Source organism: Natator depressus, chromosome 10 (genome assembly GCF_965152275.1).
Source record: "Natator depressus isolate rNatDep1 chromosome 10, rNatDep2.hap1, whole genome shotgun sequence".
Lineage (NCBI taxonomy): Eukaryota > Metazoa > Chordata > Testudines > Cheloniidae > Natator > Natator depressus.
In genome coordinates this window covers 13,629,625-13,655,765 of record NC_134243.1, presented here as the reverse complement: position 1 = coordinate 13,655,765, position 26,141 = coordinate 13,629,625, and the positions used below count along the sequence as shown (strand labels likewise).

Genomic DNA, 26,141 nt, shown 5'->3' with positions numbered 1-26,141 from the left:
CAGATCCTGTTGGCAGTATGATGCTGAGTGGCTCCATCACAGCTCAGGATCTGGGCCTATATGCTTTTTACCTCTACCTAGTTTTAACATTTTAGTTGCTTTTTTTTATATACCCAGTCCCTCTATTGTACTGGTGGCAGAAAAATTACCTGTTTCAATAGGTGAACTGTAAAGGTAGGTCCAGGTGTGAATTTTTAAGGAATGATCTTAAAGATACTTGGCCTTGACTATTTTGTAGCTTCTGTGGGAAAACAACAGAATTAATACTCATCCTGATGCCAGATTTTAAGGGCTGTTTGTGCCAAGCGCTGTGGATGATTGCCAACAATGCACTGTTTTCCTCCTTCAGACAAGGCAGTGTACAAGGCAATAAAAGTCACAAAGAAAAAAAATATTGCATTTTAAAGATTCTTTCTTTCTACAAAGCTTGCCATTATCTTTTCTCTCTCTGAAGCCAGGAAATGTCCACTGAGTCAACATAAAAGTGACTCTATAATGGGTTATTCATCAACTGTTCATATTTGTGACTGACTTTAACAGTTATCGTGTCTTGGGAGCCGACAGCATAGAATACCACCACCTACGGAATGGGCAATATTGAATGCAAAAGAGAGACAACAAAAAAAAAGTGATAAATTCCCCTCCCCTCACTCCCAAACTCCTTTCTGGTGAAAATCATTTTTAGCTGTTAATGTTGTTTTATGGCCCAGTTACTCCTACCACCATCTGCTACTTTGTGAAAACATTCTGTAGATATTGAAATAACCAGACCAAGCAAAAGTCTGAGACAGACATCATAATTAAAGTCTCATAACTAATGCTGTGACCAGAACTGGGCTAGCAGCTGCCACCAGCTAGGGCAGGAGCTTCTAAGCAACAAACAAAACGTTGAGTAATTTGCAGTGGGAATGGAATAAAATACTCCTTGTGGGGTTTGGTGATACGCTTCTCTAGGGGATTTACAATACCTTCAGTTTGCATTCAAAAACAAAATTTTGCAGTTCTGGAATACAGTAAAATACATCCCCCCAGAGTTGCCTTTTCTTACAGAGAAAGCTGTGTACATTCTGCAAATCCTATGGAAATCTACACTATAAAGCCACTTGCCCTGCTCTAAGGGGCAGGCAAAATCTTGCAAAATCCATAGCCATCTCAACAGTATCTTTATGAGCCACGGCTAAAAGCTACCCCTGCAAGGCATGGTTTTTAGTATCCAGTGAGATGGATGAATTCCTCCAGAGTCTGGGAAATCCCACAATGCCCCTTCCCATCAGTCTGAACACTGTTTATATAGGTATATGTCAAATACCGTTTACATGTTTACAGGAGACAATACTCAAGTGCGATAAACACAGAGCTAGTACTGCTGGGACTGTGAGCACCTGTAGTGTAGATTTAAAGCACTCAGAGCCACAATGCTCTTGACCGTATTGAGTAAATAGTTTGTAATGGTGTGTTAGCAAATGCTTCAATCCCCAAAAGCCTTAACACATATCCTGGCAACCTCCTGAAAACCTGCAGAGACAGCCAGCCTGATTCTGCCAGTCTTACTCATACTGAGCAATACTTTACTGGGGGGATTTCAATGAGGCTTCTTGACTTGAGTAAGGTACAACATGAGAGGAGTAAAGGTAGCAGAATCAGGCCCAAAGCGTACCCAGAAAGAAAAAAGAATATGCTCTAACTAAACATACGATCCTGAGAAACATTGTACATGGAGGAAAGAATCTTAAAAACACCCAACATTCTTGATCTTTTTGAAAATGGAATTGTACATACTGCATGTTACTAGGCAACAATTAACTCTGGATTTACATCTCAGTACCAACTTTCCTCCTAGTTTTCAGTGTGTCCCATATTTGCAATTGGCCGGGCCATTATCATCAAGGGTGTGTCAGTATTTCCAGTATAAATCTCAATTTTAAGGGATTTCAGAATCAGGTGATTTAAATTACAGCTGAATGAGACTGAACGCTCTACACAAGCTGTCATCCCAGATATGAATTAAGACCATTCAATGCAAATTTGTTGTGCTGTGCATAAAGTGTGCAAAAAGGTTGGGTTTTTAAAATACTTTTAGGAATTTGAGGGCTAGATCTTCCAGAGCTGCTTTGTGCTGCACTGCTGATGGAATCTGATCATAAAGCAGGCATAGGCCAAAGGGTGTCCTTCAGAGACACAAAAGCAACATAAAGGCTCCTATACACACACTGGAGGTCATCAGAGGCGAGTGGGAGCAATCAGGACGCCCCACCTCTGCACCAGTTCCTTGATGCATTTTGTCCTTTGGGACCATTGACAGGAAGCTTAAATTACAGCACCCCGAGGCTGCTTTAATTTATACCTGGGGATCAGAAATTCCAAAACTGGCCCCAAGTTCAAGGGAATGCCAAGGTGAAGAACAGTAAGCACACCCTTTGAACTCTGTACTCCTCAGATGTAGCCAATGATCTGGATCTTAAAAATTTGGGGAAATAATAGTTTATAAAAAGTTTCAAATTGCAGCCAGTAATTTTGAAGTATAAAGTACCTCAGTGGATGATGCTGTGAGCCAGCATCTCTGAAAAATAGCCCACTTATGTTATGCATAGCCCATTTATGCATAACTTCAGGCACCTGACACTGAAAATGTTGGTCTCATTTAAAAAAACAAAACAACCCCCCCAAATCCTGTTGCTTCACATTAGCCATTTATGAAAACCTTAATTTGCAATTAAATTAATCTGATGTGTGTGCAGCTTTTTGAACATGTAAAGCTTCAGGTGGAGGAGGAAGGATGGACCAGTTAGGGCACTAGCTTGGGTTCAGAAGATGGGATTCCATTTTCTGCTCTGCCATGGACTTCCTGTGTGAACTTGGGCAAGTCACTTAGTCTCCCTAGGCCTCAATCCCCCCTGTGTATAAGAGGGATAACAACACTGCCCTATTGTTGTGAGGATAAATACACTGAAGATTGCGATGTGTTCAGTAACGGAGCCATATAAGACAGATAAGTTGCTAAGATAGGATGTGTTGGTAAAAGTATTATACATAATATTTCAGCACTGTGGTTTTAGGTTATAATGTCTTGTTTTTTTAAAGTTATTGCATCCAGAAACTTGACACAAATGCCCTGCATTGGCCAGACTGGCTGGGAATATTTTCTGTAATAATGTGTCAGATGTGAACATCTTGAGAATTAAGGGTAGCAAAGCTTGTTTGCATAGGCTTTTTCCACACAGTTATGGTTCAGAGAACTAGGTGGGTTATTTTATAACCTATTTTCTGCCTCCATTCTTTAGAAGAGGTCAGCCTCCCACAGAGCCAGAATGCACACTCCAGATTACAACTATAGGGCCTGATCCAATGCTCACTGAATTCAATGGAAAGATTCCCACTGACATCACCAACAGCTGGATCGGGCCCATATTTTGCTGGATTGGATTGCAAAGCACTGCAGCATGTGCTTAATCACATCCCTATTTAGGATAGCAAGTAAGAACATGCCTAAACTTTAAGAGCTTGACCTCAAAGGGACTTAAGCACATGATTAAAGTTAGGCACATGCTTAGGTACTGTCCTGAATTATTATTCATATTACCATAGTGCTTAGGAGAGCTAGTCACAGATCAGAACCCTACTGTACAAACACAGAAGGGATGGAATGCTGAACTGGAGCCCATGTGAGCGGTAATATTTAAGCTCAGCTGGTGACACCAGATGGAAACAGAATCAACCCTTGTTGCAAGGACTCTGGGTAAAATAATTCTTTTGTTGTTAAACCAGCTACAGCCCAGGAAATTCAGGCACTTATTGTTATTTTGGTTTCTTTCATTTATTGTTTTAGGTATAGTAGAAGTTGCTGTACTGCGCAGCCCTTGACAAACAGACGCACTATCAACCAAATCCTGGTGACACTGAGCAGTTCTGAGTGTAGCCTTTGAAACTCCTTTTCTAGACCACATTCATCTTCCTAATTAATAATTAATCACCTTGTATTTTAAAGAGATTATCATGCGTGATAGCGGAGTGTGCCTAAGGCAGTGACTTCATTAACCCTACGGAAGAGGTTTACTTTGTAGTTCTCCTGCTTGTTGTACGGGTATGTGCCAAAGGGATCTCTTTCAGGTTATAGTGTCAAAGTGTAACAATTTAAAGCAGGAAACAATCGGACCATTATTTTTCTTTTTCTTTTTTGTTAAACAGCTTTTACACCATAAATCTTCAAAAGCCTGTTTTGCAATAATACACAAGCCTACATTTACCACAAAAAGGCCTAATCCTGCAAGGGGCTGAGTCCCCCTTAACTCCTACTATATAGGGTTCCTCCATGTTAGTGTTTTTAACCAAGGTGCAAACCTTGTTCAATCTAACCATGGTTTGAACATGGTTTGCAACCACATAGAGTCTAGGCACAAAGAGTGTTACAGCAGAGTTAAGAAACAGCGCTTTCACCCTACAGAGTTCTAATCTCAAACACTTTTCAGCAGTCATGATTGTTCACAGCATGCCCCTGCCCAGACAGAAGCATCAAACGTGGCCCTGATTGAAATGTCCAAGTCAATGGGAATGGTCCCCATGATAATTATAGTTGTGCTCCAAGACAATTGTCCAAACACAGTTCTACATATCCGTTCTGTCACATCAGTTCTCCCACTTAAGCATACTGCTGTATGCATTCATTTTCAAAGCCTTTACACGGTAGACAAATCATTTCTGTTCATTCCTTGTTTAGGACCCACTTGCAATTATGCAATTTCTCATTTGCCTGGTTTTCATAGTAATAATAATACTTGGTACTTAAAGAGCATCTTTCACCCACCTTTGTAAAGTGCTGTCAGATTTACTGTTCTCTGATCTATAAAATAGGGATAGAGACGCGGGGATGTTAAAATTTATCCAAACTGAATTACTGGCAGAGCTGAGACTCGAACCCAGGAGACCTGACATCATCTGCTTTTCTTAGCCGTAAGATGAGAATAATAATAATTAATAATTAATAATAATGATAATACCTCGCTCTTATATAGAGCTTTTCATCAGTAGATCTCAGAGGGCTTTACAAAGGAGGTCAGTATCATACCATCTCTCTTTTACTGATCAAAAGCTACTATTATTAAATGGATGACACTTATATTGGATTTTAAAACTACCATCGAATATGAAACTGCTCATTATTACATCTAATATCATATTATCCAGTTTGCCTTGAACTTTATCATATGTCAAGCTGCATAATGCACACAGTTTTATTTCTTGTGCCTAAGAGTACTCAGCAGGGTTGGGAGATAGAAGAGAGCCCATGCAGAGAGTTCCAGTAAGTTGTCCTACATGACTATAATTTGGCATCACCCTAAACCTTTCACTATCTTCTCCTAATGCATCTTCTTCTGTGGGTAGGTATATGTTCCTTAAGCCTTTCCAAGCTTTAAGGACTGCCACAGGCATATGGCAGCAGCTCAGTTACCAACCAGACATGATAAGCTCTCAATATGCAACTGAAATCAGAGGACATTCTGAGCATACTCAGGTCAGTTCCATGACATATCTCTATGCCATATGTGGTGCTTAGTAACGATAAGTGGATCCAAAGGATCTGATATAGGGAATGGTGGGAGCTGAAAGACACAGCATAGTACTTCGCAGCTGTGGACCCTAGCATTTTCTGGCAGCTGAATCAGAAAAACTTTCTTTTAGGTACTGCACCACTGAGCCAAGTTTTGGGCTGAATGTACAGAACAGCATATGAAAACTACTTCCTCTCTCACTACTGTTGTCTGTTAACTTTTCCAGTGGCCTGAATAGCAGACAACTATAACAGTCCTTTCCCTTGGTACCATGGCCCTGATCCCGCTCCCACTGAAGTTAATGGCAAAGCACTAATTGAACTCAGTGGGAGCTGAATCAGGCCCCATTTGAATGACATTTTATTTAGATTTACATTTTTTTACTGGAGTTTTAACTTAGCAGGCTCCTCTTTTAAAATGGTAGTTAAAAATACTTGCTTTATATGAAGTCAAATGAATAAAGCCTACCTAGTATTGGGTAGTTTATGATACAAGTGCAAATTTATTTGTTAGAAACTGTACATCTGTTATGAGTTACACTTGCCAAAATATAATTCTTTTATGGTAACAATTGCTGCATGGTGCTTAAAGTTTTGCACCTCTGTGCCAGGAATCTCATATGGGATAATTCCATGACCTTGGAATCCAACAGATACATTCCACATCTGTCTAGGCTGAGAAAGCCTGAGTTTGTTGTGTGAAAAGCGTAGTGGAAAACAAGATCTGTAAATGTCTGAAAATACAGAGCCTGCCGTTTTGATTTTTTTTACAGTTTCAATTTAGTAGTAAATAAATCTGGGGCCAATAGTTATTTCATTGCTATTAAAGGATAAAGTCACTACTGATTTCTTGTATCTTTAAATTATGAAGTATGGTACAGAAGGTAAAAAAATTTACATCTGAAAAACAATTTTCTTAGCCACTAGATATTTAAATTGAGACAAGTCTTGATGGTGTCTGCTGCTGATTGTAGAGTTACATGAAAAATGAGGAGCCCATGCTAATGCAGGAAGACATCATATGGGTGTTTATGAAAATTTAGGGTGGAAGAAAACCTTAATTGTCCTGGAATCCTGAGGATATATTTACCACTAGAGAGAGAAAGACAGATAGACAGACAGACAGACACAAGCATACATACATGCTCTGTGTCTGTTTCCCCATCTGCAAAATGGGGCTAATGATACTTTCCTACATCCAGTGCATGTGACTATGGACGTCTTAAATGAGTATGGTTTTTTTGTTAATAGTATCATTACCTCAGTTTTGCATATAATGGAATGGGGACAGAGAGGAGCTACACTACTCATCTGGCAGACAATGAGGATAGATGTATTAGATGTGGGCCAGGGTTTTTATCATGGTTGTGACATTGACTTTGTGCAAGTAAGGGCTTGTCTACACGAAATTTAGTTTGCAGCAAGCTGGGATGTGAACCTATCCTGCACTAGCCTGCCGCATAAGAGTGTCTGGGTGGAGCCCGCTGAAGTGCACTAACAGTTCCTTAATATATGTTTGATCTACTCCTATTTCAAGGCAGGATAGATCAAAGTGCACGAAGGAACTGTTAGAGCATGTCAGCAGTGTCCACACAGAGACTCATTGTGCAGCACACTAGTGCAGCTGGCCACAAAACTAAATGTTTGTGTAGACACACCGAAGTCATGTGAACCCCTCCTTGGGACAGGGCCTAACACAACAGAGTCTCGACTAGTTGAAGCCTCTGGGGCGTACCAGAATATAAATTATTGTTTCCTCTTCTGTAAAGTATGGATGACGATGCTTAGCACTTTTGTGGCCCTCTTCTTCCATAGATCTCAAAGGAAGCTAAAAATTATTAGTGCAGAAAGTAAAACTAAAGTCTCTCTCACTTCTGGAGCAACATTCTGCCCTCTTTCCCATCAGTGCAATCCCGCTGGAGTCAGCAGAGTTGCACAGGTATAACTAAGAGAAGAAATCGCCACCCTCTGCTCATCTTTATCTGGTGTAATGACATAGTGTGCCAGTGTAGATATGTATTTGTTTAATAAATCTTTTTAATGATCATGACTATCATTCTGGAAAGCACTTAAATGACTGCATAGGCCATCCCTGTTCATGAAAGCACTTAAAAGTGCTTGATTTTGATTTCAAATGGGACTTGAACACGTGCTTAGGAATGCTAAATACTGTAATGCATAATAAGGGATACTTTCCTGAACTGCAGCTTGAGCACTGACAATGTAAGTAATAAAATAAGCCAAAGGATTGTGTGGCAAGAGCGCTAAAGTACTAGCAGGATAAGTGAACAAATGCAAGGCAGTGGAGATTATTCCAGGTGGCAAAAATTCTCAATGTGCCTGTTAAGAGAAAGTACGCTGCCAGCAGAAAATTATTCATCGTTTACTTTGTGGTTGCTTTTCTGATCATCCTGGAGTGTGAAAGTTTTGATTGTAGGAGGAAGGCCAGACAGTTAATTATTAGCAAATTTGCACACATGCACTGGTTTTGGAGGGCGCCACATACCTTGCCCCTTCAGGAACAGAGAAAAGGCCAGAAGGAGTTAGAAAACCAAAGTGCTGTAAGTCGACAGGGTGGGGCCATGTAAGTAGAGTGGGAGAAAGGAATCCTGAGTTCTGGTCCTTCCTTAGCCACCGACTCACTTTGACCCAAAGCATTTAGGCCCAGTTTTTCACAAGTGGGCACTAATTTAGTTACTACCCTTTTTTTGGCATCCAGTCTGAGACATTTGCAGAGGTGCTGAGGACCGATATCTCCAGCTGAAGTCAGTGGGAGCGGTGGATACTCAGCATTTCAGGAAAAAATGGAGGCACTCTCAATTAATGGACACTGTCCTTAACCTCTCTGTGACTCAGGTCACCCATCTGTAACATGGGAATAACGGTTGTCTACTTCGTAGTGTTGTTGTGAGGTTTAATCAATCTTTTAAAGTGTGTGGAGATCCTTGGAGGAAAGTTGCCATAGATATTAGGTTAAATAAAAAAGCACAAAAGCATGTATTTTCAATAACTGCATGTATGAGTATTTGTATATTTGAAATACAAAGTTATAGCTGCACTGAACCACAAGACATTTGAATTGTTTTCTAACAAATACTATCTATAGTGTCACAAAATAATCTATTGGTTTTATTCATTTATTTGTCATAGATACCATATCTAGGTGCTGCAAATTGGTTATTACAACAAATGAAAATCCAACCAACTCAATAATATCTTCATCTTCATATGGAACAGTTGGTATTGTATCAGGCAGACACTATACAATAGTTTACAGAACAACATTATTATTTCCTGGAATCAAAACTGGGCTGCAAACTCACAGCTAAATAAACATATAATTACAACTGGCCACAAAAATCAACACAGATGATTGCCAAACCAAAAGCATGAGAAAACAGTTTGAAAGTCAAGTGTAAGGGGCATAACATACTAACTTGCCTAATCAAAAATTCAAGTTACCATTTGAGCGCTCCTTAACGTATACATTTCTTTGGACAAATCATGTCAGATGCTACCAGCGGCGTATTAACGCCTAGGCCGACAAGGCCCAGGCCTAGGGTGGCAAATTTGCAGGGGTGGCAAATTTATAATAGCAGCCAGAGGCTGCTCCCCCTGGCCCCGCCCCAACTGCGCCCCTTCCCCAAATCCCCGCCCTGGCCCCGCCTCCTCTCCTGATCGCGCCGCATTCCCCCTCTTCCCCCCTCCTTCACGAAGCTGTTTCGTGCACAAGCACTGGCAGGGAGCGGGGAGAAGCAGGACCCAGCGGTGCGCTCACGGGAGGAGGCGGAGGTGGAGCGGAGGTGAGCAGGGGCGGGGGGGAGCAATTATTTCAGGGCCTACGGGCGGCAAAATCTTTAATCCGCCACAGGGTGCTACCCCTTGTACCAGGAATGTTCCTGTAAAGAGCCAACATGGTTGGAATGTTAGCACCTCAAAGTAATGTTATAGAGGAAAGCAACTATGAAGGTTAACAAAACATGGGTGGTTTATATCGCAGGTTAACAAAAACTATGATGCCAACTATTTAAAATCTGTGGTAGGGTCTGACACTCCTAGGGAACCTTACACGGTGGAGCTACAAAACTATATAAGTTTGGAGACACCCTTTGGGACATCAATCCCAGAAGTCCCTGTGATTGTTTCAAAGCTTCAGAAGCTGGGCCATTGCCTTTTCTAAGTAAACACCTATTGTACATAATAATCATAGAAATGTAGGGCTGGAAGGGACCTCGAGACATCATCAAGTTCCGTCCCTGTGCCAAGGCAGGACCAAGTAAACCTAGACGTCTATGACAGGTGTTTATCCAACCTTTTTTTAAAAATCTCCAATGATGGGGATTTCATAATCTCCCTTGGAAGCCTATTCCAGAGCTTAACAACCCTTATAGTTAGAAAGTTTTTCCTAATATCTAACCTAAATCTCACTTGCTCCAGATTAGGCCCATCACTTCTTGTCCTACCTTCAGTAGACATGGAGAACAATCAATCCACATCCTCTTTAAAACAGTCCTTAACATATCTGAAGATTATCTGGTCCCCCATCAGCCTTCTTTTCTCAAGACTAAACATGCCCAGTTGTTTTTACCTTTCCCCATAGATCAAGTTTTCTAAATCTTTTATCCTTTTCATTTGTCTTCAATGGACTCTCTAGCTTGTCCACATCGATCCTAAAATGTGGTGCCCAGAATTGGACACAGCTGAGGCCCTATCGCCGCTGAGTAGAGTGGGATAATCATCTCCACTGTCTTGTATACAATACTCCTATTAAAATGCCCCAGAATGATATTAACCTTTTTTGTAACTGCATCACATTGTTGACTCATTTTCACTTTGCGTTATTATAATATGTAATAAAAAAACAGTCTAAAATTGCTTCTGCATAGTGTCACTGTGTACTGTTAAACAACTGCCATATCACACCCCAAAAGTGACTGCATTTCCGTTGCACGTGAAATGAATAGCATGCAAATAACTCGGTAATGTTTGTAGAGTATTTCTGGATGTAAGGCCATAAATAAAAAAAGAATATGAAAGGAGCTAATATTTTTTGGACTGCAAACCAGCCAAACCACTTTCAACTAAAGTTTGCAAAATAATTTGTTCCTGATGGCTCTGCTCACATCTCCTGAAAAAAGTTTTATATCTGAGCCATAAACCTCTGTGAAATGAGGTTCAAACTACAAACCCAGAACTACAGCAGCACAAGCAGGCACAAGTGTAACTTCTATATAAAATAACTGGTAAGGGGGTTTGATTCTTTAACGCAGAAAAACACTGGCAGCTTCCAAAGTGAGAAACATGTAGATGAAATTCTAGGAGTGAATGGATGAATGGCTGGAGGGACAGAAGAACAGATAGTACATGAGTATGCAGTGCTAGTGCTTTGCTACCCATTGAAGTCTTTGCAGCTGTTCCGTTAAGAGGAGGAAAATAAAGGCCTTTGGTAACTCTTAAGCAGGCTGCCAATTTTCCACACTGGTTTTGATGGCTAAGAAAACTTAATACTGTAGCCTTTTGCTGCTCCATGGAGCCACAAAATTTTTAGAAAACTTGTAGAAATGTACACTGTGTTGTTTGACAAAGAAGCTATATTTTCTAAATGCTGCTTACTTACAAGCTGTTTTACTAACTACAAATATATTATGGGCTGGATTTTTAAAATCTGTCCTCCCACTTTGCACCCACAGTTTTTTGTGGGCACAATTAATGTCATTTAGACATTTTAACTACCTGATATTGCAGATGCAATGACTTGCACTCAAAATTTTGTGGGCATCAAAAGTGGGGAAGCCAGGTCCAAAGTTTCTTCAGTGCTTCAGCACCCACACAAAAAGGAAAAAAAGGCATTTTATACCCATTATATGCATTGTTGGCCACATGCTGGCTGCCATGGGAGCTCTGGCTGCCTTCACAAAATTCTGAGATGCTTCTTTGCAGGCCCCTCATGATTCTAGAGTGGGGTTTAATGGGTAGAGTTTATACCTTTGTATATGTACAATCCCTGAGCTAGCAATAGAAACTATGCAGCCAAAACTCTTTGATGTGGATATATGGAGTGAGGGCTCCTAATACTGTAAGAATATGGTCACACACTAAAGCTGTTTTTGTATTTTTGAGTCCTTTTTACGTTATCTTCTTGCTCCAAGACACATTATATTTGTGTGTGTGTGTGTGTGTGTGTGTGTGTGTGTTTGTGTAAAATACCCATCAACATCTGCTTGCTTGTGAGGCAAAAGGGAGATGATGGAGCTGAAGGAAAGTGTCAGATGACTTCCCAGAGGATGTCTCAGCTGCCTGACTGGTCTGACTGCCTGTGTGAGAGCAAGTGAGAAAGGAACTCAGCCACCCAGATTTGGTTTAAGCAAAGCAGAGGGACGGATTACCCCTACCACCTGTCACAGTTGCTGGGCTAACTGCACCTCTGACCCCTCCTGGTCTCTTTGAGTGCCCCCTCCCCCCCCCAGCCCTCAAGCTTTCACCTCTCTTGGGTGGGGAGGAAGTGAGAGGGGAACCCCATGATTCTCTCACTCTCAGACCAGACTTTGGGCTGCAATTCTCTGGTGTTGACTGTGATAACCTCAGCAGGCCCAAGGTTGGTTCAGTATCTGCAGTTCTGTTCCTTCTTGGAGCACCTTCTTAAAGCAAAAGTTCTGTTTATTTAGAACAAAAGCATTTCAGAGAAAACAGATTTTAAAACAACAGATAGTCTATACACATGCCTATCTTTCCCTGACGCATAAGCCCAGGGCTGGGGAAGGCCCCAACTGCTTCAGCCACTCCCACAAGACCAGTGTCTGTATTCCATGTCTCCCAGGACAGCAGACACTCAGCTTCCACTCCCTTTCTCTCCAGAGAGAGTCCTTTTCACTGTTCAGTGTCCTTTTGATCACTATGGCAAAACAGCTGAAGAACTTTGGGCTGGAGCCTGGAAGCCATCTTCACCACTAATAGCCAGTGTCTTGGAATTGCCCCCCAAGCATTTGTTAGGAGGACGCTTATTGTCACAGGGTTCACTCACTGCTGGGGTGGCTGTGTCTGGGGAGTAACTCCACCCGGTCTGTTGCCCTGATCTGTCTCTTGTTCGTGCTGCAGCCCCTCTTGAGCACCAGGAGTTGCTATGCTTTCTCTTTGTGACTCAGCTGCTCCCTCTTCATAGCTTGGCTCTCTGGCCAGGTCACGATAGTTTTCTCCTTCTCAGGTCTCAAACTCCCAGCAGCCCTTCAATCCAAGGCTATACCACTTCCCCAGTGTCTGGTAGGGAAACTTGTGCCCTCCCTGTACTCCAGGTTCCAGCTCCAGGACCCCTGAGTCAGTGGCCAAGGTCTGCACTGTCCCAAACATTGCTGTGGTTACCCCAAGCCTTTTCCTACTCCACCTCTGTCAGGTTTCTGCTCCTCCCACCTCTTCAGGGCCTGGATCTCAGGGCTTCTACTCTCCCCTGGGGTTTCCTCCTTTCCCTCTCTAAACCCACAGTACAGCCCCTTATGTCCTCTTTTCCTGGCCTTATACCAGCCCTGCCTGCTCCTGCTCAGCTGGGCTCTATCCTCAGAGATTGCCTGTCAGCCTAATCCCTCCCTCAGGTGTGGCCTATCAGGTTAATTATCCCCTTCGGCACCTCAGTCACCCCACATTAGCCTGGAAAAGATTAACATCCCATCACAATTATCTTGAGCCATTGTGTTGCCTTCTTGCTTGTTTTGCCAGCATCCCCCTCTTCAGCTAGATCAATACATTCACACAGGAAATCTAATAACCCAGCACAGCTATACAGTATCTCTACCTTACTGACCATGCCACATACAGTATTCAGAACATTACAGATCAGTATTCTCAGATTCTTACGTAGCAGCTCCACCTCTGCCACACTTCCCCCTAGAAGCCAAGGGTACAGATTCTGAGCTCAGTTGATTCTGGAGTAACTCTGCTGACTTCAGTGGAGTTATTCCAGATTTACAATGGATGAACTGAGATTAAATGTGGCCAACTTTTTTCATTACAATAGCTTGAACATAACCACACACGGGGAAATTCTGCCAGAAAGCCACACTTACTTCTGTGATGATGAAAAAGTCATCCCCTGGCTCTCCCTGAACAACAATTTTTTCTCCATCTTCAAACTGGACAGGTTCTAGTGCATCCGCCACTGTAAGGCGCTCCCATTTGTCCAATGATTCTAAAATATTAAAGAGGATACAGCTTTATTGCGAAAGTGTCCAGCTTTGACACAGGAGTCACATCTAACCTGATACTCCTGGTTCTATTTAAAAATAAATATTAGCAGATAATGAAATTGTGGTCTGTTCACTTTTATTTCATCGGTGCCTTCTGCCTGAATCTCTGTTCAGGAAACATGGAAGTATTTACTATCTGTGTGATTTCTGATGCCCAAGATGAAGTAATAATTTTAAAAGTTAGGTAGCAACAGACAGTTATATCTCCCTGATTCCAGGGTCTGGTCTGTGCTGCCCCTGACCCGCAGTGTATTTCAGCAGACTCGGAGCTATCCTACGATACGAGCTGTGTATGAGCCCAGCTGCGAAAGGGCAGAGCAGAGCTCCACTCCCTCACTGTCTCTGATGAACCCCACAACATCAGAGTGGAAGTTAGTTCAGGAGCAAGTTCTACTAGCTACATGGGTGAGAGTTCCTCCCTGCTGAGGGGATTCTCAGTTGGCTATTTACAGCCTGTTTTCTGAGGGTACAGACTTGCTAGCTTGGGCTCTGAAGCCCCCATCCCCTCCCTAGACTTCAAAGCCCGAGCTCCAGCCTGAGCCCAAATGTCTGCATGGCTGTTTTTAGCGCTGTGGTACAAGCCCCGTGAGCCTGAGTCTGTAGACCTAGGCTCGGAGACTCATTGTCACTTGCAGTGTAGGTGTATGCTTTGTGCTACAAAGGAGACAACGAGAGATGAGAACCTGGTTCCAAGCATCTGATCAGTGTCCCATTAAAGCCAATGGAAAAACTCCCATTGCTATGAGGGGGCCTCAGGATCAGGCTGTTTTAGCATAGTTATGTTTAAAGTTGTAACCTAATTTCAGCAACCATTTTGGCCAATTAAAGTGCCCAAGGAATGCAGGAATGGATCTTTTATTTTCCAAGGGTGGCCTAAAAATGTTATATGTCTTCAAAGCAGAATTTGCTAGTAATCGTTAAAGTGCATGCAACAGGACTTCATTAATCCATACTAACGATGGGTGAACGGAGGTTTTAGTATGAATTACTGAATTACTTGAAGTCAAGAGTCACAACTGCTGATGTTAGGGCTTAATTTAGCCAATTCTTTATTGAACTCTACCCTGCTTTCTCTTGTTGTTCAAAAAGCTGTTAAGAAGCATCATGACAAAAGAAAAGTTTTGTTGCTGAAATTAGGCATATGAAAATAAACCTGTGGCAGAAATCAGAAGTATGTATTGGGTCTAACAAAACTATGTGGCAGTAAGTTCAGAGTTATTTGGTACATATAACTCTGAGCATTTTCTGGATTTTTTTTTCCTCATATGCACTTAAAAATAACGGTTTCAATTATTTTGTTCCATGATTACATACTAAGTTACTTTCCTATATCATTTATGACTGTTACTTTGCAAACATAGCCCATAAAAATATTGTAAATACAATATTCAAAAAGTGTACTGCTTAATTAAAAATATGCATAAAACCCTTTTGTAAAGACTGGAAGAACTGGCTTTCTGATTTAAAAAAAAAGGAGTCAGTAATTAACAATGAAAAGAAAGAGTCCCTTTAAACTTTTTCTTCAGTTGGCTTTATGAAAAATTCAAAGCTAATTGTAGCTCTAGTCACGAAGTCTCTCTCTTGTCTAAAGGGATTGTACCATTACAAATACATTAGTTAATGGTACTTGCAAATAAAAACTTTATAGAGGAATTTACATTAAGTAACTGTTTAAAGCTCTTTTAGTTCCAGAGGTAAATTTATACATGCAGATAAAGTAGATTATATGCAGATTTGTAATCTTCAAATTTTGCATATCAAACCTTGATTTCACATTTAAACAGCCTCAGAGGAAAGTTTTCAAAATATTAATGTTCTCATATCTTGAAATATACATTGAACCTGTGCATCATAATCTAAATAAGTCTGAATGCAATTTTTAAAACATTACTTCTAAAATGTCATAGTTGACTAGTTAGAGAAAGTATTCAAACCCAGAAAAGTTATATTCAAAACATCAAATGTTTATATCAATAAATTACTGAGTTCTGACTAGATTAAGGTGGGAAATGGGGTTGATTTATCAGTACTGTATTGCTGAGATGTCTCAAATGACTATTGAGTTTGCCAGCTGTCATCTACTACTCAAACACAAAATATTCTTAGATATTTCAGCTAAATTCTCAATGCATCCACAGCACTACATATGCTGTATAATAACTTTCTGAAAATAAAGCCCAGATTTGAAGTCTTCATTCAGTCCTTAGTGAGGAAAAACTCCTACAGCAAATAATGGTGGATTTTAAAGTGAATGAGCTGAAATCTATGGGTGTTTTGCTGAAGTGAGGACTGAGTATAAGATTACAGTGTCAACTTGCATGCTTAAGGGAGTTCATTTCTGAATAACTTCAATCTCTGAAATTACTTTTAAATGTCTCATTGCTGTAATTGTACTTCATTAGTGCAGGTGCAGAGATTTTTTTCCCTTAAACACTTCATATAATTTGGCATAATTTGCATTCCTAATTTATGAAGACTTAAATTAAGTAATGGAGAAGGCTCTTTTGCATTCTGCTGGAAAAGATGAGAACATAAATGAGTGATTTACCTGACATTAATCTAAGAATACAAGCGTAATTGCAAATTTCTCATGCCAGATCTTCCGAGAAGTTCAAGTACATTTTCACTAAGTATCTTTTTGTAGGCTCGTATCAGCTAAAATGGTAGCAGAATATCATAAATAAGCAAACTTAAATTGTTTAAATAGAAACTATGAAGAGTTTTATTCAATTATATAGTATATTAATCTATATATTTTTTAAAAATAGCCAAAGATAGACTTCAAGCGGGAATTTGATGCATTTCCCACAGAATCAGCATCTACCTGTATCATCTAACATTGTCCTCCTTATTAGAAATTGTTCTCCTAATGGTGATTGATTGGTCAGGCATTAGGGGTTTGTTGTTTTTCCTACTGAAGGCCATCAAGAACATGTCCAAATTTCGTGGCTATCACATTAATCAAAGGGAAACAAAATCCATGGACAAGAAGCTAAACAGATGTTTTAAGAATGTAAGACCTGGGTTATAAAAGAACAGGACAAAAACAATCTAAGCCCACTTAGATTTGTGGTGTCAGTTTGTTTAGCCCACATAAATGCATATAAGAGGCTACAAGATCATTCCTGAAGGAAAAAAAGTTTCTCACCTGTCAGCTGGAAAGATTTAACAGCACTTTATAACACATTCATATTATAAAAATCCCTCTTCAACTGCCCACTTGTGACACCACTGCTTAGAAAGGTTTCAGAGTAGCAGCCGTGTTAGTCTGTATCCGCAAAAAGAAAAGGAGTACTTGTGGCACTAGTCTCTAAGGTACCACAAGTACTCCTTTTCTTTTCACTGCTTAGAAAGTTACTAGCAAAGTGCCTACTCAGATTTTCAAGGAAAGACTTCACCCACCTAATTCCTATTTCGTACACAGTAAGGGTGAGAAAAATGAGTCCTAGCGAGAAGAACCATTTGCATTTTTTTACATGCTTTTCTTTGGCTGGAGATGATACTGTGTGGTCTTCTGTTCAACCACTTGCCACTTTCATCATCTCATCAAAGACCAAAATGTATTCAGACAACATGTGTGACAGAAAAATGAACACTGAAGTCCAAAGGGCAACTGACCTAAAATGGAGACCTTGCTCAGGAATTCTTCATACATCTTTCGCTTTCTCAGTGTGCTGCCCTGTTATTAAAAAGAGAGAGAGAAAAGGCAGAACATTACACAAAGTATTTTTGTGATTTGCTCCTCCAGCTGCTCTTTCTGATTTTTTTTTCCTTCTGAAACTTAAACACAGCCAGTATAAATAGCCAACGGCAAGATTTTCTTCATAAAATGTCTGGGTAAGCCATATCCTTGATAAGTAATGTCAGTAAGGATCAAATTCATCCCTCATATAACTCCACTGACTTGTGTGGAGTTACTGGACACCAAGGATGAATTTGGTCCCTTTTCAGCAATTAATTTAAAGCAGCTGCATTTCTCCATTAATTTTTAGATATTATTATGCAAGAGGCCCACAAGTAGCGAGCTTACAATTAAAAAATAGGAGGAAACCATTACTAATTCAGTCTGATCTGCCCGCTCAGACACCCTTGGCTTCAACAGGGCTCACCAAGGGTTTATTATTAAGTATTATTTTAAGTTATTTTTATATATATATCTTTACAGCACCTTGTATAATGATGCCACAACCTAGTTAGGCCTTCTAGGTGCATATGGAATACAAATAAACAAAATTACTATTGTTATTACTGAAAAAAGTTATGATGATGTAGTATTTTATTTGGTTATAAGCAGCCATCATAAAGAGTTTTCAGAATATCAGAAAAGGATTCAGTTATGTTCCTAGACTTTTCAAATACAAGATGCACTGCACCCAGATTACTCTTTGCATAAGAAAAGGTGTCCTGCCCTACATAACTTTCCCAGCAGTTTTATCCACACATTAATAATCTCACCCCTTCTCCCTGTATTGTATAGTCATAGGTGATCTAAAAGAACAAGTCCCATCCCTGGTAACAAAGAGCAAGCTATAGAAAAAGGTTGTTCTTGCCATCATTCAAAATTTGCTTGCTTTATAATTATTCACCATGCAGAGCTGTATAAAAATCAAGCCCATTTTCCAGCTGTGTGAAAGATCTTGGTAGAAGGTGCACCTGCTAGCCAGAGCGGTGAAGACAGAGCCCAGTGCAGGGAGGACATGCTAATCTTTTGAGGAATGTGGAAACCCAGGCCACATTTACTCACACCGTGGGTGGATAAGCCATAAATAAATATTAGTGTTTGCTATAGAAAATGCCACTTGTCTTGTCCTCCCATAAGGGGAGAGTGTTGATGGGTGCTGGGAAGAGAGAAGAAAAGGGCAGTATAATAATCTCCACTGTCAAAGCATCCAGTAAGGGTGAAAATATAAAACTGGGACAAAACTCTGGGAAGAACAGAGCCAGATACCTCTGTTCAGTTATACAACTAAGAACTAAACTTCTCTCCTCCGATACCCACCCATAGGTCTGATCCAAAACTCACTGAAATCAAGGAGAGTCTTTCTAGTGATTTCAACAGGGTTTGGATCTGGCCCCAGAATAACAGCACCAGCAGCTACTGCCACCTTCTCTCTACTGCTACACCAGCTCTGCACTGGGACAGAAGCATCAGCACCAGCAGTAACTGCTAATTATGCTCCTTCTGGGTCCACTGTGCATCAGGGCAGCAGTCATTGTCATTTTTGCTCCTCTCCTAGGCTCCTTCTGTACTGGAGTAGAACCATCAGACCAGCACTGGCTGCCACATTCTACCAGGTGCCTTTGCACCACAGCAGAAGCAGCAGCCATCTCCCATCCTTCACAATTGTATAGCCCCCTGATGATCCTTTGTCTCCCAGGATCTCCATGCTGAGATAGCATTGGTAACCTTCACCTGACCTCTCCATCTGACTAACCATGTTCTCTACCTCAGAGGCCCCCGGAGCATTGGAAATGCCAAGAGTAAAAGCATAAAACTTCAAATGGAGGAGTTTCTGCAAACCTCGCCAAATCCTGACAGCTCACTGTGAGACAATGAATGGAAAACTGGACCTTGTGTACTCCCTGCTCTCCTCCCTGCAATCCAGAGTGGAAACCAGACCAGCAAAATTGACAGCTGTGGAAAACCAGATTGGTGGTTTAGATCGATGGGCCAGGGCATGTAGAGACAGATGTGGAAAATGCTTTTAAAATTACTGCGGACACAGATGAATTTTAAGAAGCAGTAATCAGAAGCCATGAAAGGCTGCCTGACCACAGCCTGGAGTATTTACAGAACTAGACAAGAGACAGAAAGGTAAGAACTCTAGACATCCCGGCTGGCACTGAGGGCAAAGAGGCCATCAGTTTCTTTAAGAAACATGTGTGTAAACTCTTGATTCTGTAAGACTATAACAATGTCAATGCAGTGCTATAAAATTCTCAGACAAAACTAGCCTGATTGGAATATTGTAGGTGTGGAGAACTAAATGGAAGTTTATTATTAATTATTATTTTATTATTATTTTTATTATAGCATCTAGAGACCAGAATCAAGACTGAGATTCTATTTGTACTAGGTCATGTATAGAAACATGGTGAGAGACAGTCCATACAGGCCAAAGATCCTATGGTCTAAACAGATACAACAGACAAAAGGGAAGAGAAAAAAGAGAGGAAAATGCACTTGCCCAAGGTTACACAGAGCCAGTGGCAGAGCTAGGATTGGAGTCCAGTTTTCCTGACTCCCACTATACCAGGGAGGCAGTTCCTCAAAAGAAAAGGAACAATGCATTCTAGCAACAAAAAGCCCCACTGATTTCCCTAGACCTAGAACAAAGGAATAAAATTGGTGGAAATGAAAAAGGAGTAAGGCTAGCTGCCACATATTAAAAAGCCTGCACCCAGTCTACACACAGCTTAAGAGATCCGTATTATCAGGCAGGTGCACCCCTGCGTCACACCTATTAAATATGGTTTCAATTTTTTTCTAGTGTGGAGAGGGCCTAGTTCACGTGTTTGGGAAAGAAACCTTTAAAGTATGAACTAAATGTGCCTGAGTCTGCAGCCATCCTGGAACAATAGCTCTGAGATGTAGGAATTGCTTCTATTAATCTCAGTGAGGTATTAATGCTGAAGCTGGATGCCATTTCATGGTGCTTGGAAAAACGTAACTCTGCTTGAGTGCTGGAGAGAGTATGCTGAGCTGTGGGAGTTGTGATGCAGGGCCGGTTCTAGGGGTGGGCGAGCAAAGGCTGTCACCCTGGGCACCACCTTTGGGTGCCAGATCACTGTGCCGTTCAACTTTTTGTTGCTGTTGTTGTTGTTGTTACTCTGCTGTGGTTGGCTGGCCATTTTTGCTCCGCTGATTGGGTTTGCTCTGCTTTTTGTTTTTATTTTTGATCTGCCATTTGGGCATGAGAGTGGGGAGGAGCCAAAAACGTTTTCCACCCTGGCTGGTAAAACAGCTAGGGCTGCTCCCATTGCTATGATGTCCAGGAGCCAGTACATCCCCCTGTCCTGTCCCCGCCACACTGTCCATCAGGAAAGCAGGGCAAAGCAATGCCCTCACATGGAAGTCCTGAGTCCTTCAGACAATGCTACTTGGCCGTCAGGTCTTGCACTCTGCCCAATTACAGAAGAAAAGATTTTCTGCTTCCTCTCACCACTTCCAAAGCACTTGCCCAGGCATGGGCATAAAACTTAGTTCAGAATGTTTTGTTGTTACTTTAGGATGTCTTTCTGTGTTTTGACTGCCTCCTGGGTGGAGCAGAGGGATACTTTAGAGAAAACATTACTACAGTATTTTTACAACACAAACACATGGTTATTTGTTCTGGTATTCAGATCAGTATTGCTGACCTTTATACCACATGGAAACAGGCAGAGAGAGAATTTTTGATTTCCTACTTCTCTGCCTCCCTTAATTCCCATCTCCAGCCTTCTCCACACATTCTTCCATTTGTTTTGTGCCATCTCATCTGCTTTTTATAACTTGTCCATTTAGTACAGTAGCCTGCCCTAGGTACTGGCCACAGTTTGACTGGGGATAGGAGGGTGGTAGAATTACAAAACCAGTGGATGAAGAAAAGTGTCGAGGGTAATATATCTGGATTTTAAGAAAGCACTGGAGCGTCCCATAAAACATTACTCACAGAGTTGATGTAAATCAGACAGAATATGAACACTATCATAATCCTTTGCACTACCGTAACCTTTCCATTAGTTTCCTGTCAACTTGAGAATCAGAGAGGTGCCAAGTGGAATGTTGCAGGGATCTGTGTTAGGCCTGCTCTTATATAAGCTCCTCATTAATGATCTAGGAAATCTATCTAGCCAATAACACACTAATGAAATCTGCAGGTTGGGAAACATTGTGAAAACCTGGCAGAATGGGGAAATACCACCAAGGGGCCTAGAGAGATTTGAAACGGGGTAGAAAAAAACAAAATGAGATTCAGTTTGGAAAATACAGCTAAGAGATCTAGAGAAAGCAATCCAAGGCACAAATATTCAATGGGACAGAGAAACCTGGAAAGTAGTAATGCTAAAAGAGATTTATGGTCAGTCAGACGTGAGTTCGCAATGTGATGCTGCAGCAAAAACAAGTCCAATACAATTTTGATCTGTATATGCAAAGACATCCTACCACAGAACAGAGAGATAATAGTCTTAACATATATGGTTCTGAGGTAACTACACCTAGAATGTTGTGATCTGTCTGGGTCCCTCCTTACCAGAAAGACATACACAAATTGTAAGGAATTCAGGGAAGAATTAACTGAAACATTTAGGAATGGCTTGTGAGGAAATATTAACAGTTTAAATATGTGTCGTTTAGCTGATCAACAAATAAGAGGGTTTTAAGGAGAGGAAAGGAAAATGATCTACACATATCTAAAGGATGTAAACTCCAAGGAGGGACAGAAACTACAATGTAGGGTACAAGGAGGCATAATTAGGAGTAATGGGAGGAAGTTAAGAAACGAGTAATTTAAGATGAATATCAGTAAAATCTTCCTGACTGTGAGATTTATTAGCCCATGGAAAAGTTTCCGAAAGGAAGTGGGGAAAGTCTCATTGTTTGGGACACTTAAAACTGGGATAGATAAAAACACTAGTAAATGTACTTTAGGGAACAATTCTACACTGATAGGGACCTTGACAAGCTGATCCGATGATGATGGTCTTTGCCATCTCTGGATTAATACCTAACTCTTTCTCCCCTCCACCTCCTTCTGCTTCTTTCCACCCACCCTCTTAGTCTCCTCTCCCTCCTTCTCTGAAGTAGAATCCTCATTCACAAGCTCATACTTAAAAGATTACTGTTCCCATTTACAAGGAAGAATCTTTAATATGGAGAGGGCAGTGTCTCCCTTTAAATTCTAAGCTACAGTGTTCCTCTTGGTGTCAGTCAGTAGAAGCAAGACCAGATCAGTTCACCAACTCCATCCCAAAAAGGGGTTCAAAGCCCTTCAGTTTAGAGGAGCTCAAGACTTAGCAGGCTCCCAACTTAGTTTAAGCAGCACACAGCTTGGCAAAAACAAATGCCATAAACTCAGAGATTGTAAACAGGTCCCATGGGGGCAGGGCTCGTCATTTTTCTGTATACATTAAGGTAGCCAGGGCATCTGGTGCCCCCAAACAGGTACTCAAATTGCCCCTTTCTCCTCTATTTTCTCTCTTCCCACTCCAATCTATCTCTTTCTTTCCCCTCTGCTCGCCTCTTTGCTTTCCTTCTCCAGCTCTTTTTATTTATTTGCAGAAGTATAGCTGGGCTGGCTGGAGTTGATTGGGTATTTCCTAAAAAGCCCCACCTTGAATGACAAGCCAAACAAATGGCTACCGAATGGTAGAACAAGGCTCAAGTTTCAAATAAAAGGGTTATGCTGGCAGGTATGCAGCTGGCAGGAGGTGCTGGAATGGCGACCATTCCACCTCAGTTTTAATCCCTATGTAAAACTGATATTGAATTATGCTTAAAATGTACATTCTTAAAGAGCACAAAAAAAGTCACTGAAACAACGCATGCTAACCGCGAAAACAAAGTACGCCATAAGATCCTACTGCTATATTGCACAGATGTTAAATGGAATGCAGGCTTTGGATTTGGTTTATGTTTTGGCCACCATGTACACTGTACAAAAATGTGCAGTTGATGTGACTTAATTTTTCTGAGTGGTAAAAGAAACAGTGTTCTCAGATCCAAAGCAGTATGAAGCACTGCTGGTAAAACAAGGTCAGAACAATATAAATTAAGTCAGACATTACAGTAGGGATGGACTAACCTTGATTGATCATTAGTTGTGTCCCGAGAGTATAGCCCGTGGCTATAAATAACTAGCTGTGAATAAATTGAGGCTGGAAATTAGAAGAAGGCTTCTAACCATCAGAGGGGTGAGGTCCTGGAACAGCCTCCCAATAGGAGTGCTGGGAGCAAAAAACCAACCCAGTTTTAAAATGGTGCTTGATAAATTTATCAATGGGATTATATGATGGGGTTGCCTGCAATCCCTGATGATCCAGGACATACCTTCCAATCCTACGTGACTCACTGTGTGTAAGCAGGGCTGGCTTGTCATGCCACAGACAGAATCCAGTGACTGCAGGACAAAGGGGCTGATGGGGTTTGAGACATTCAGATCAGAGGTGAGAAGGTCACAACTGGCAAGATGGCTCATGTGGACTACTTTAGTGATGCTGTGGCTGACTAGCCCAAAGTTTGTGTGTCCAGCCTGTAACTCCTCCCCTATAATAGCCAGGTCAAGTGAGTTGGAGGGTGGGTAAATTACTCTCTGAAAGGAGAAATTATAACACATTTTTAACAGATTAAAGTGTGTTATATCCTCAGCCTGAGGGCTGACTTGGCTGGGGGATGGACTTGATGTTTTAGTATAGGAGCACTATTAGAAAATGGACATTTGTCCCCTTTTATCCTTGTATATGAGGCATTCTCTGTATGCAACCTTGGGGGCTCCCTATCTCCAAAGATTTTCAATCCAAATGGCAAGGAAGACAGCAGCAACATTTTAGCAACTTAAGCTGCATGACAATCCCAAGCCATAGATTCCTTAGTACCCACATTCAGGAAGATATAAACATGAAAACAAAGACACACACAAATGTTACATAGGTAAGGCAAGCAACATACAGCACAGATAACTTTCCTAGACAGAGGAAACAAGGTTAGAGAACTGGGTGGCGTGCTCAGGAAGAACATTTGGGGAAGGTGGGGGGAAACGGGGGAAGAGTTGACTGGTTTAGAAGAACTTTTTTTACCCCCATAGAATTTCAAAGTTATAATGCTTTGTGAAAGACTGCAATGAATGCCAAGCAGTTTCTCTACACATCTCAACTGAAGAAACTGACCCGAGGCTTGCTATCATCACAGCTGGTTGAGTGAGTTTAAATATGACCCTCAAGCACTAAGCTACCTAGGAAGGGACGATGAAATATGCAGAAATACATCTGTTTTAACATGGTTCTTTCAAGACAGGCTGAAGCAACAAATGGATGGCAAATGAAATCAAAAGCTAGACGGACTGTGTGCATCAGACTTTAGTCCGCTCCAAGAAAAAAAAAGTTACATTATGGATACAGTAAATCTAAAAGCATCGAGTTGCTTTAAGTGGATAAAAAAAATGGCAATGAGCAGAAATAACAGATAGAAGAACAGACAATATGTGGGACATCTAAAATAGTAAGCAACTCTCTGGCGCAGGGCAGTAGACATTCCATTTTTAATGGCACCAACTGCACCACTTTTTAAAAAAAAACAACCCTGAAACGTACAAACAACAAAGTGCTCAGACACAAAATCATCTTGCTATGAACCTACTGACTGAAAGCAGCAAGGGATTCTAAATGCATTTTAAAGGCAGTTATCTGTATATTACTATCAGCTAGATGCTCACGATAGTCAAGCTATATCTATGTTTAGCATTCTTGCACCCAGCATTAAAGGGGTAGTCTCCTCTGCTGCAGGTTATACGTCTTTTAAGCAAGATTCCTTCTGGCACCAGAAATGCCCACCCAGCTTTTGAAGATAGTTATCAAATGGAGATGAGCATCTGACCCCTAACTGAGTGATCAAACCTGAACGGTTCACAAGCTTGAATGTGATTAGTTATTGCTATTTTCATCAAGTTTGAGACCAAAGGGGCCTCAAAAGCAGAGATGATTGTGAAACTTTCCTCTCTATTCTTGTGTAACTGCATTAGACAGATTAAGTAAGGACCAAAAGGCCTTTCTTAAAAAGCCAGAGAACACATCAGTCATGCTGTTTATTTCTCTTTTGTACTTTTGAATCGTATTTGCACCAAGCAGATTCATCTCAAGCAGTATTCTAGATACCCGTCTTGATTGCCTTTGTCAGGTACTAGTGGACAAGTTATGTTCTCCATCCCTATGAGTTAAAAAGAAGGTTTTAAAGAAACATCTTACTGAAGGTCAACTAATGCTTGTCCTGTACCAAGCAGCTTTCAAATAGTACTCATCCTGTTCATCCACAGAACTGATATAGGCATTACTAGCTGCTTGTCACTGCACCTGAATCCTGTCCTGGAGGGGCCGCCCCCTATCTCTAAGGATGGAAGAATAATTTCATCTACTTCTCCAATGAATCTTTAGCTCCTCTACTGAGAGTGCCAGTTGTGATGGTGATTTTTGTGATGTGGACACCAGTCCATGAAGAACTAGGCATATACTCACTTCACTCAGGCACCCACCAGTCATCAAATAGCATAAATGTTAGGTCACTGCTGAACTCAGTTGGATGTGAACTAGTGACCCTGGCACTGAAAGCCATTGTATCCCTTTGCTAAACTCTTAAGCTACCCAGTAATTCCATTTGTACTGTATATATT

At 41.1% G+C, this 26,141-nt stretch overlaps 1 protein-coding gene across 2 annotated transcripts in view; it reads right to left on the bottom strand.

The window, feature by feature from the left end:
• PRKAR1B (protein kinase cAMP-dependent type I regulatory subunit beta) overlaps positions 1 to 26,141 on the bottom strand; it is a 118,760-nt gene that overhangs the window by 15,498 nt on the left and 77,121 nt on the right. For both annotated transcript variants that reach the window (XM_074965251.1, XM_074965252.1), the window contains exons 8-9: positions 17,398 to 17,458; positions 13,600 to 13,721 (exon numbers count right to left, since the gene is read on the bottom strand). In XM_074965251.1, coding sequence (XP_074821352.1) covers positions 13,600 to 13,721; positions 17,398 to 17,458 — 183 coding nt within the window. The remainder of the gene's footprint in view (positions 1 to 13,599; positions 13,722 to 17,397; positions 17,459 to 26,141) is intronic.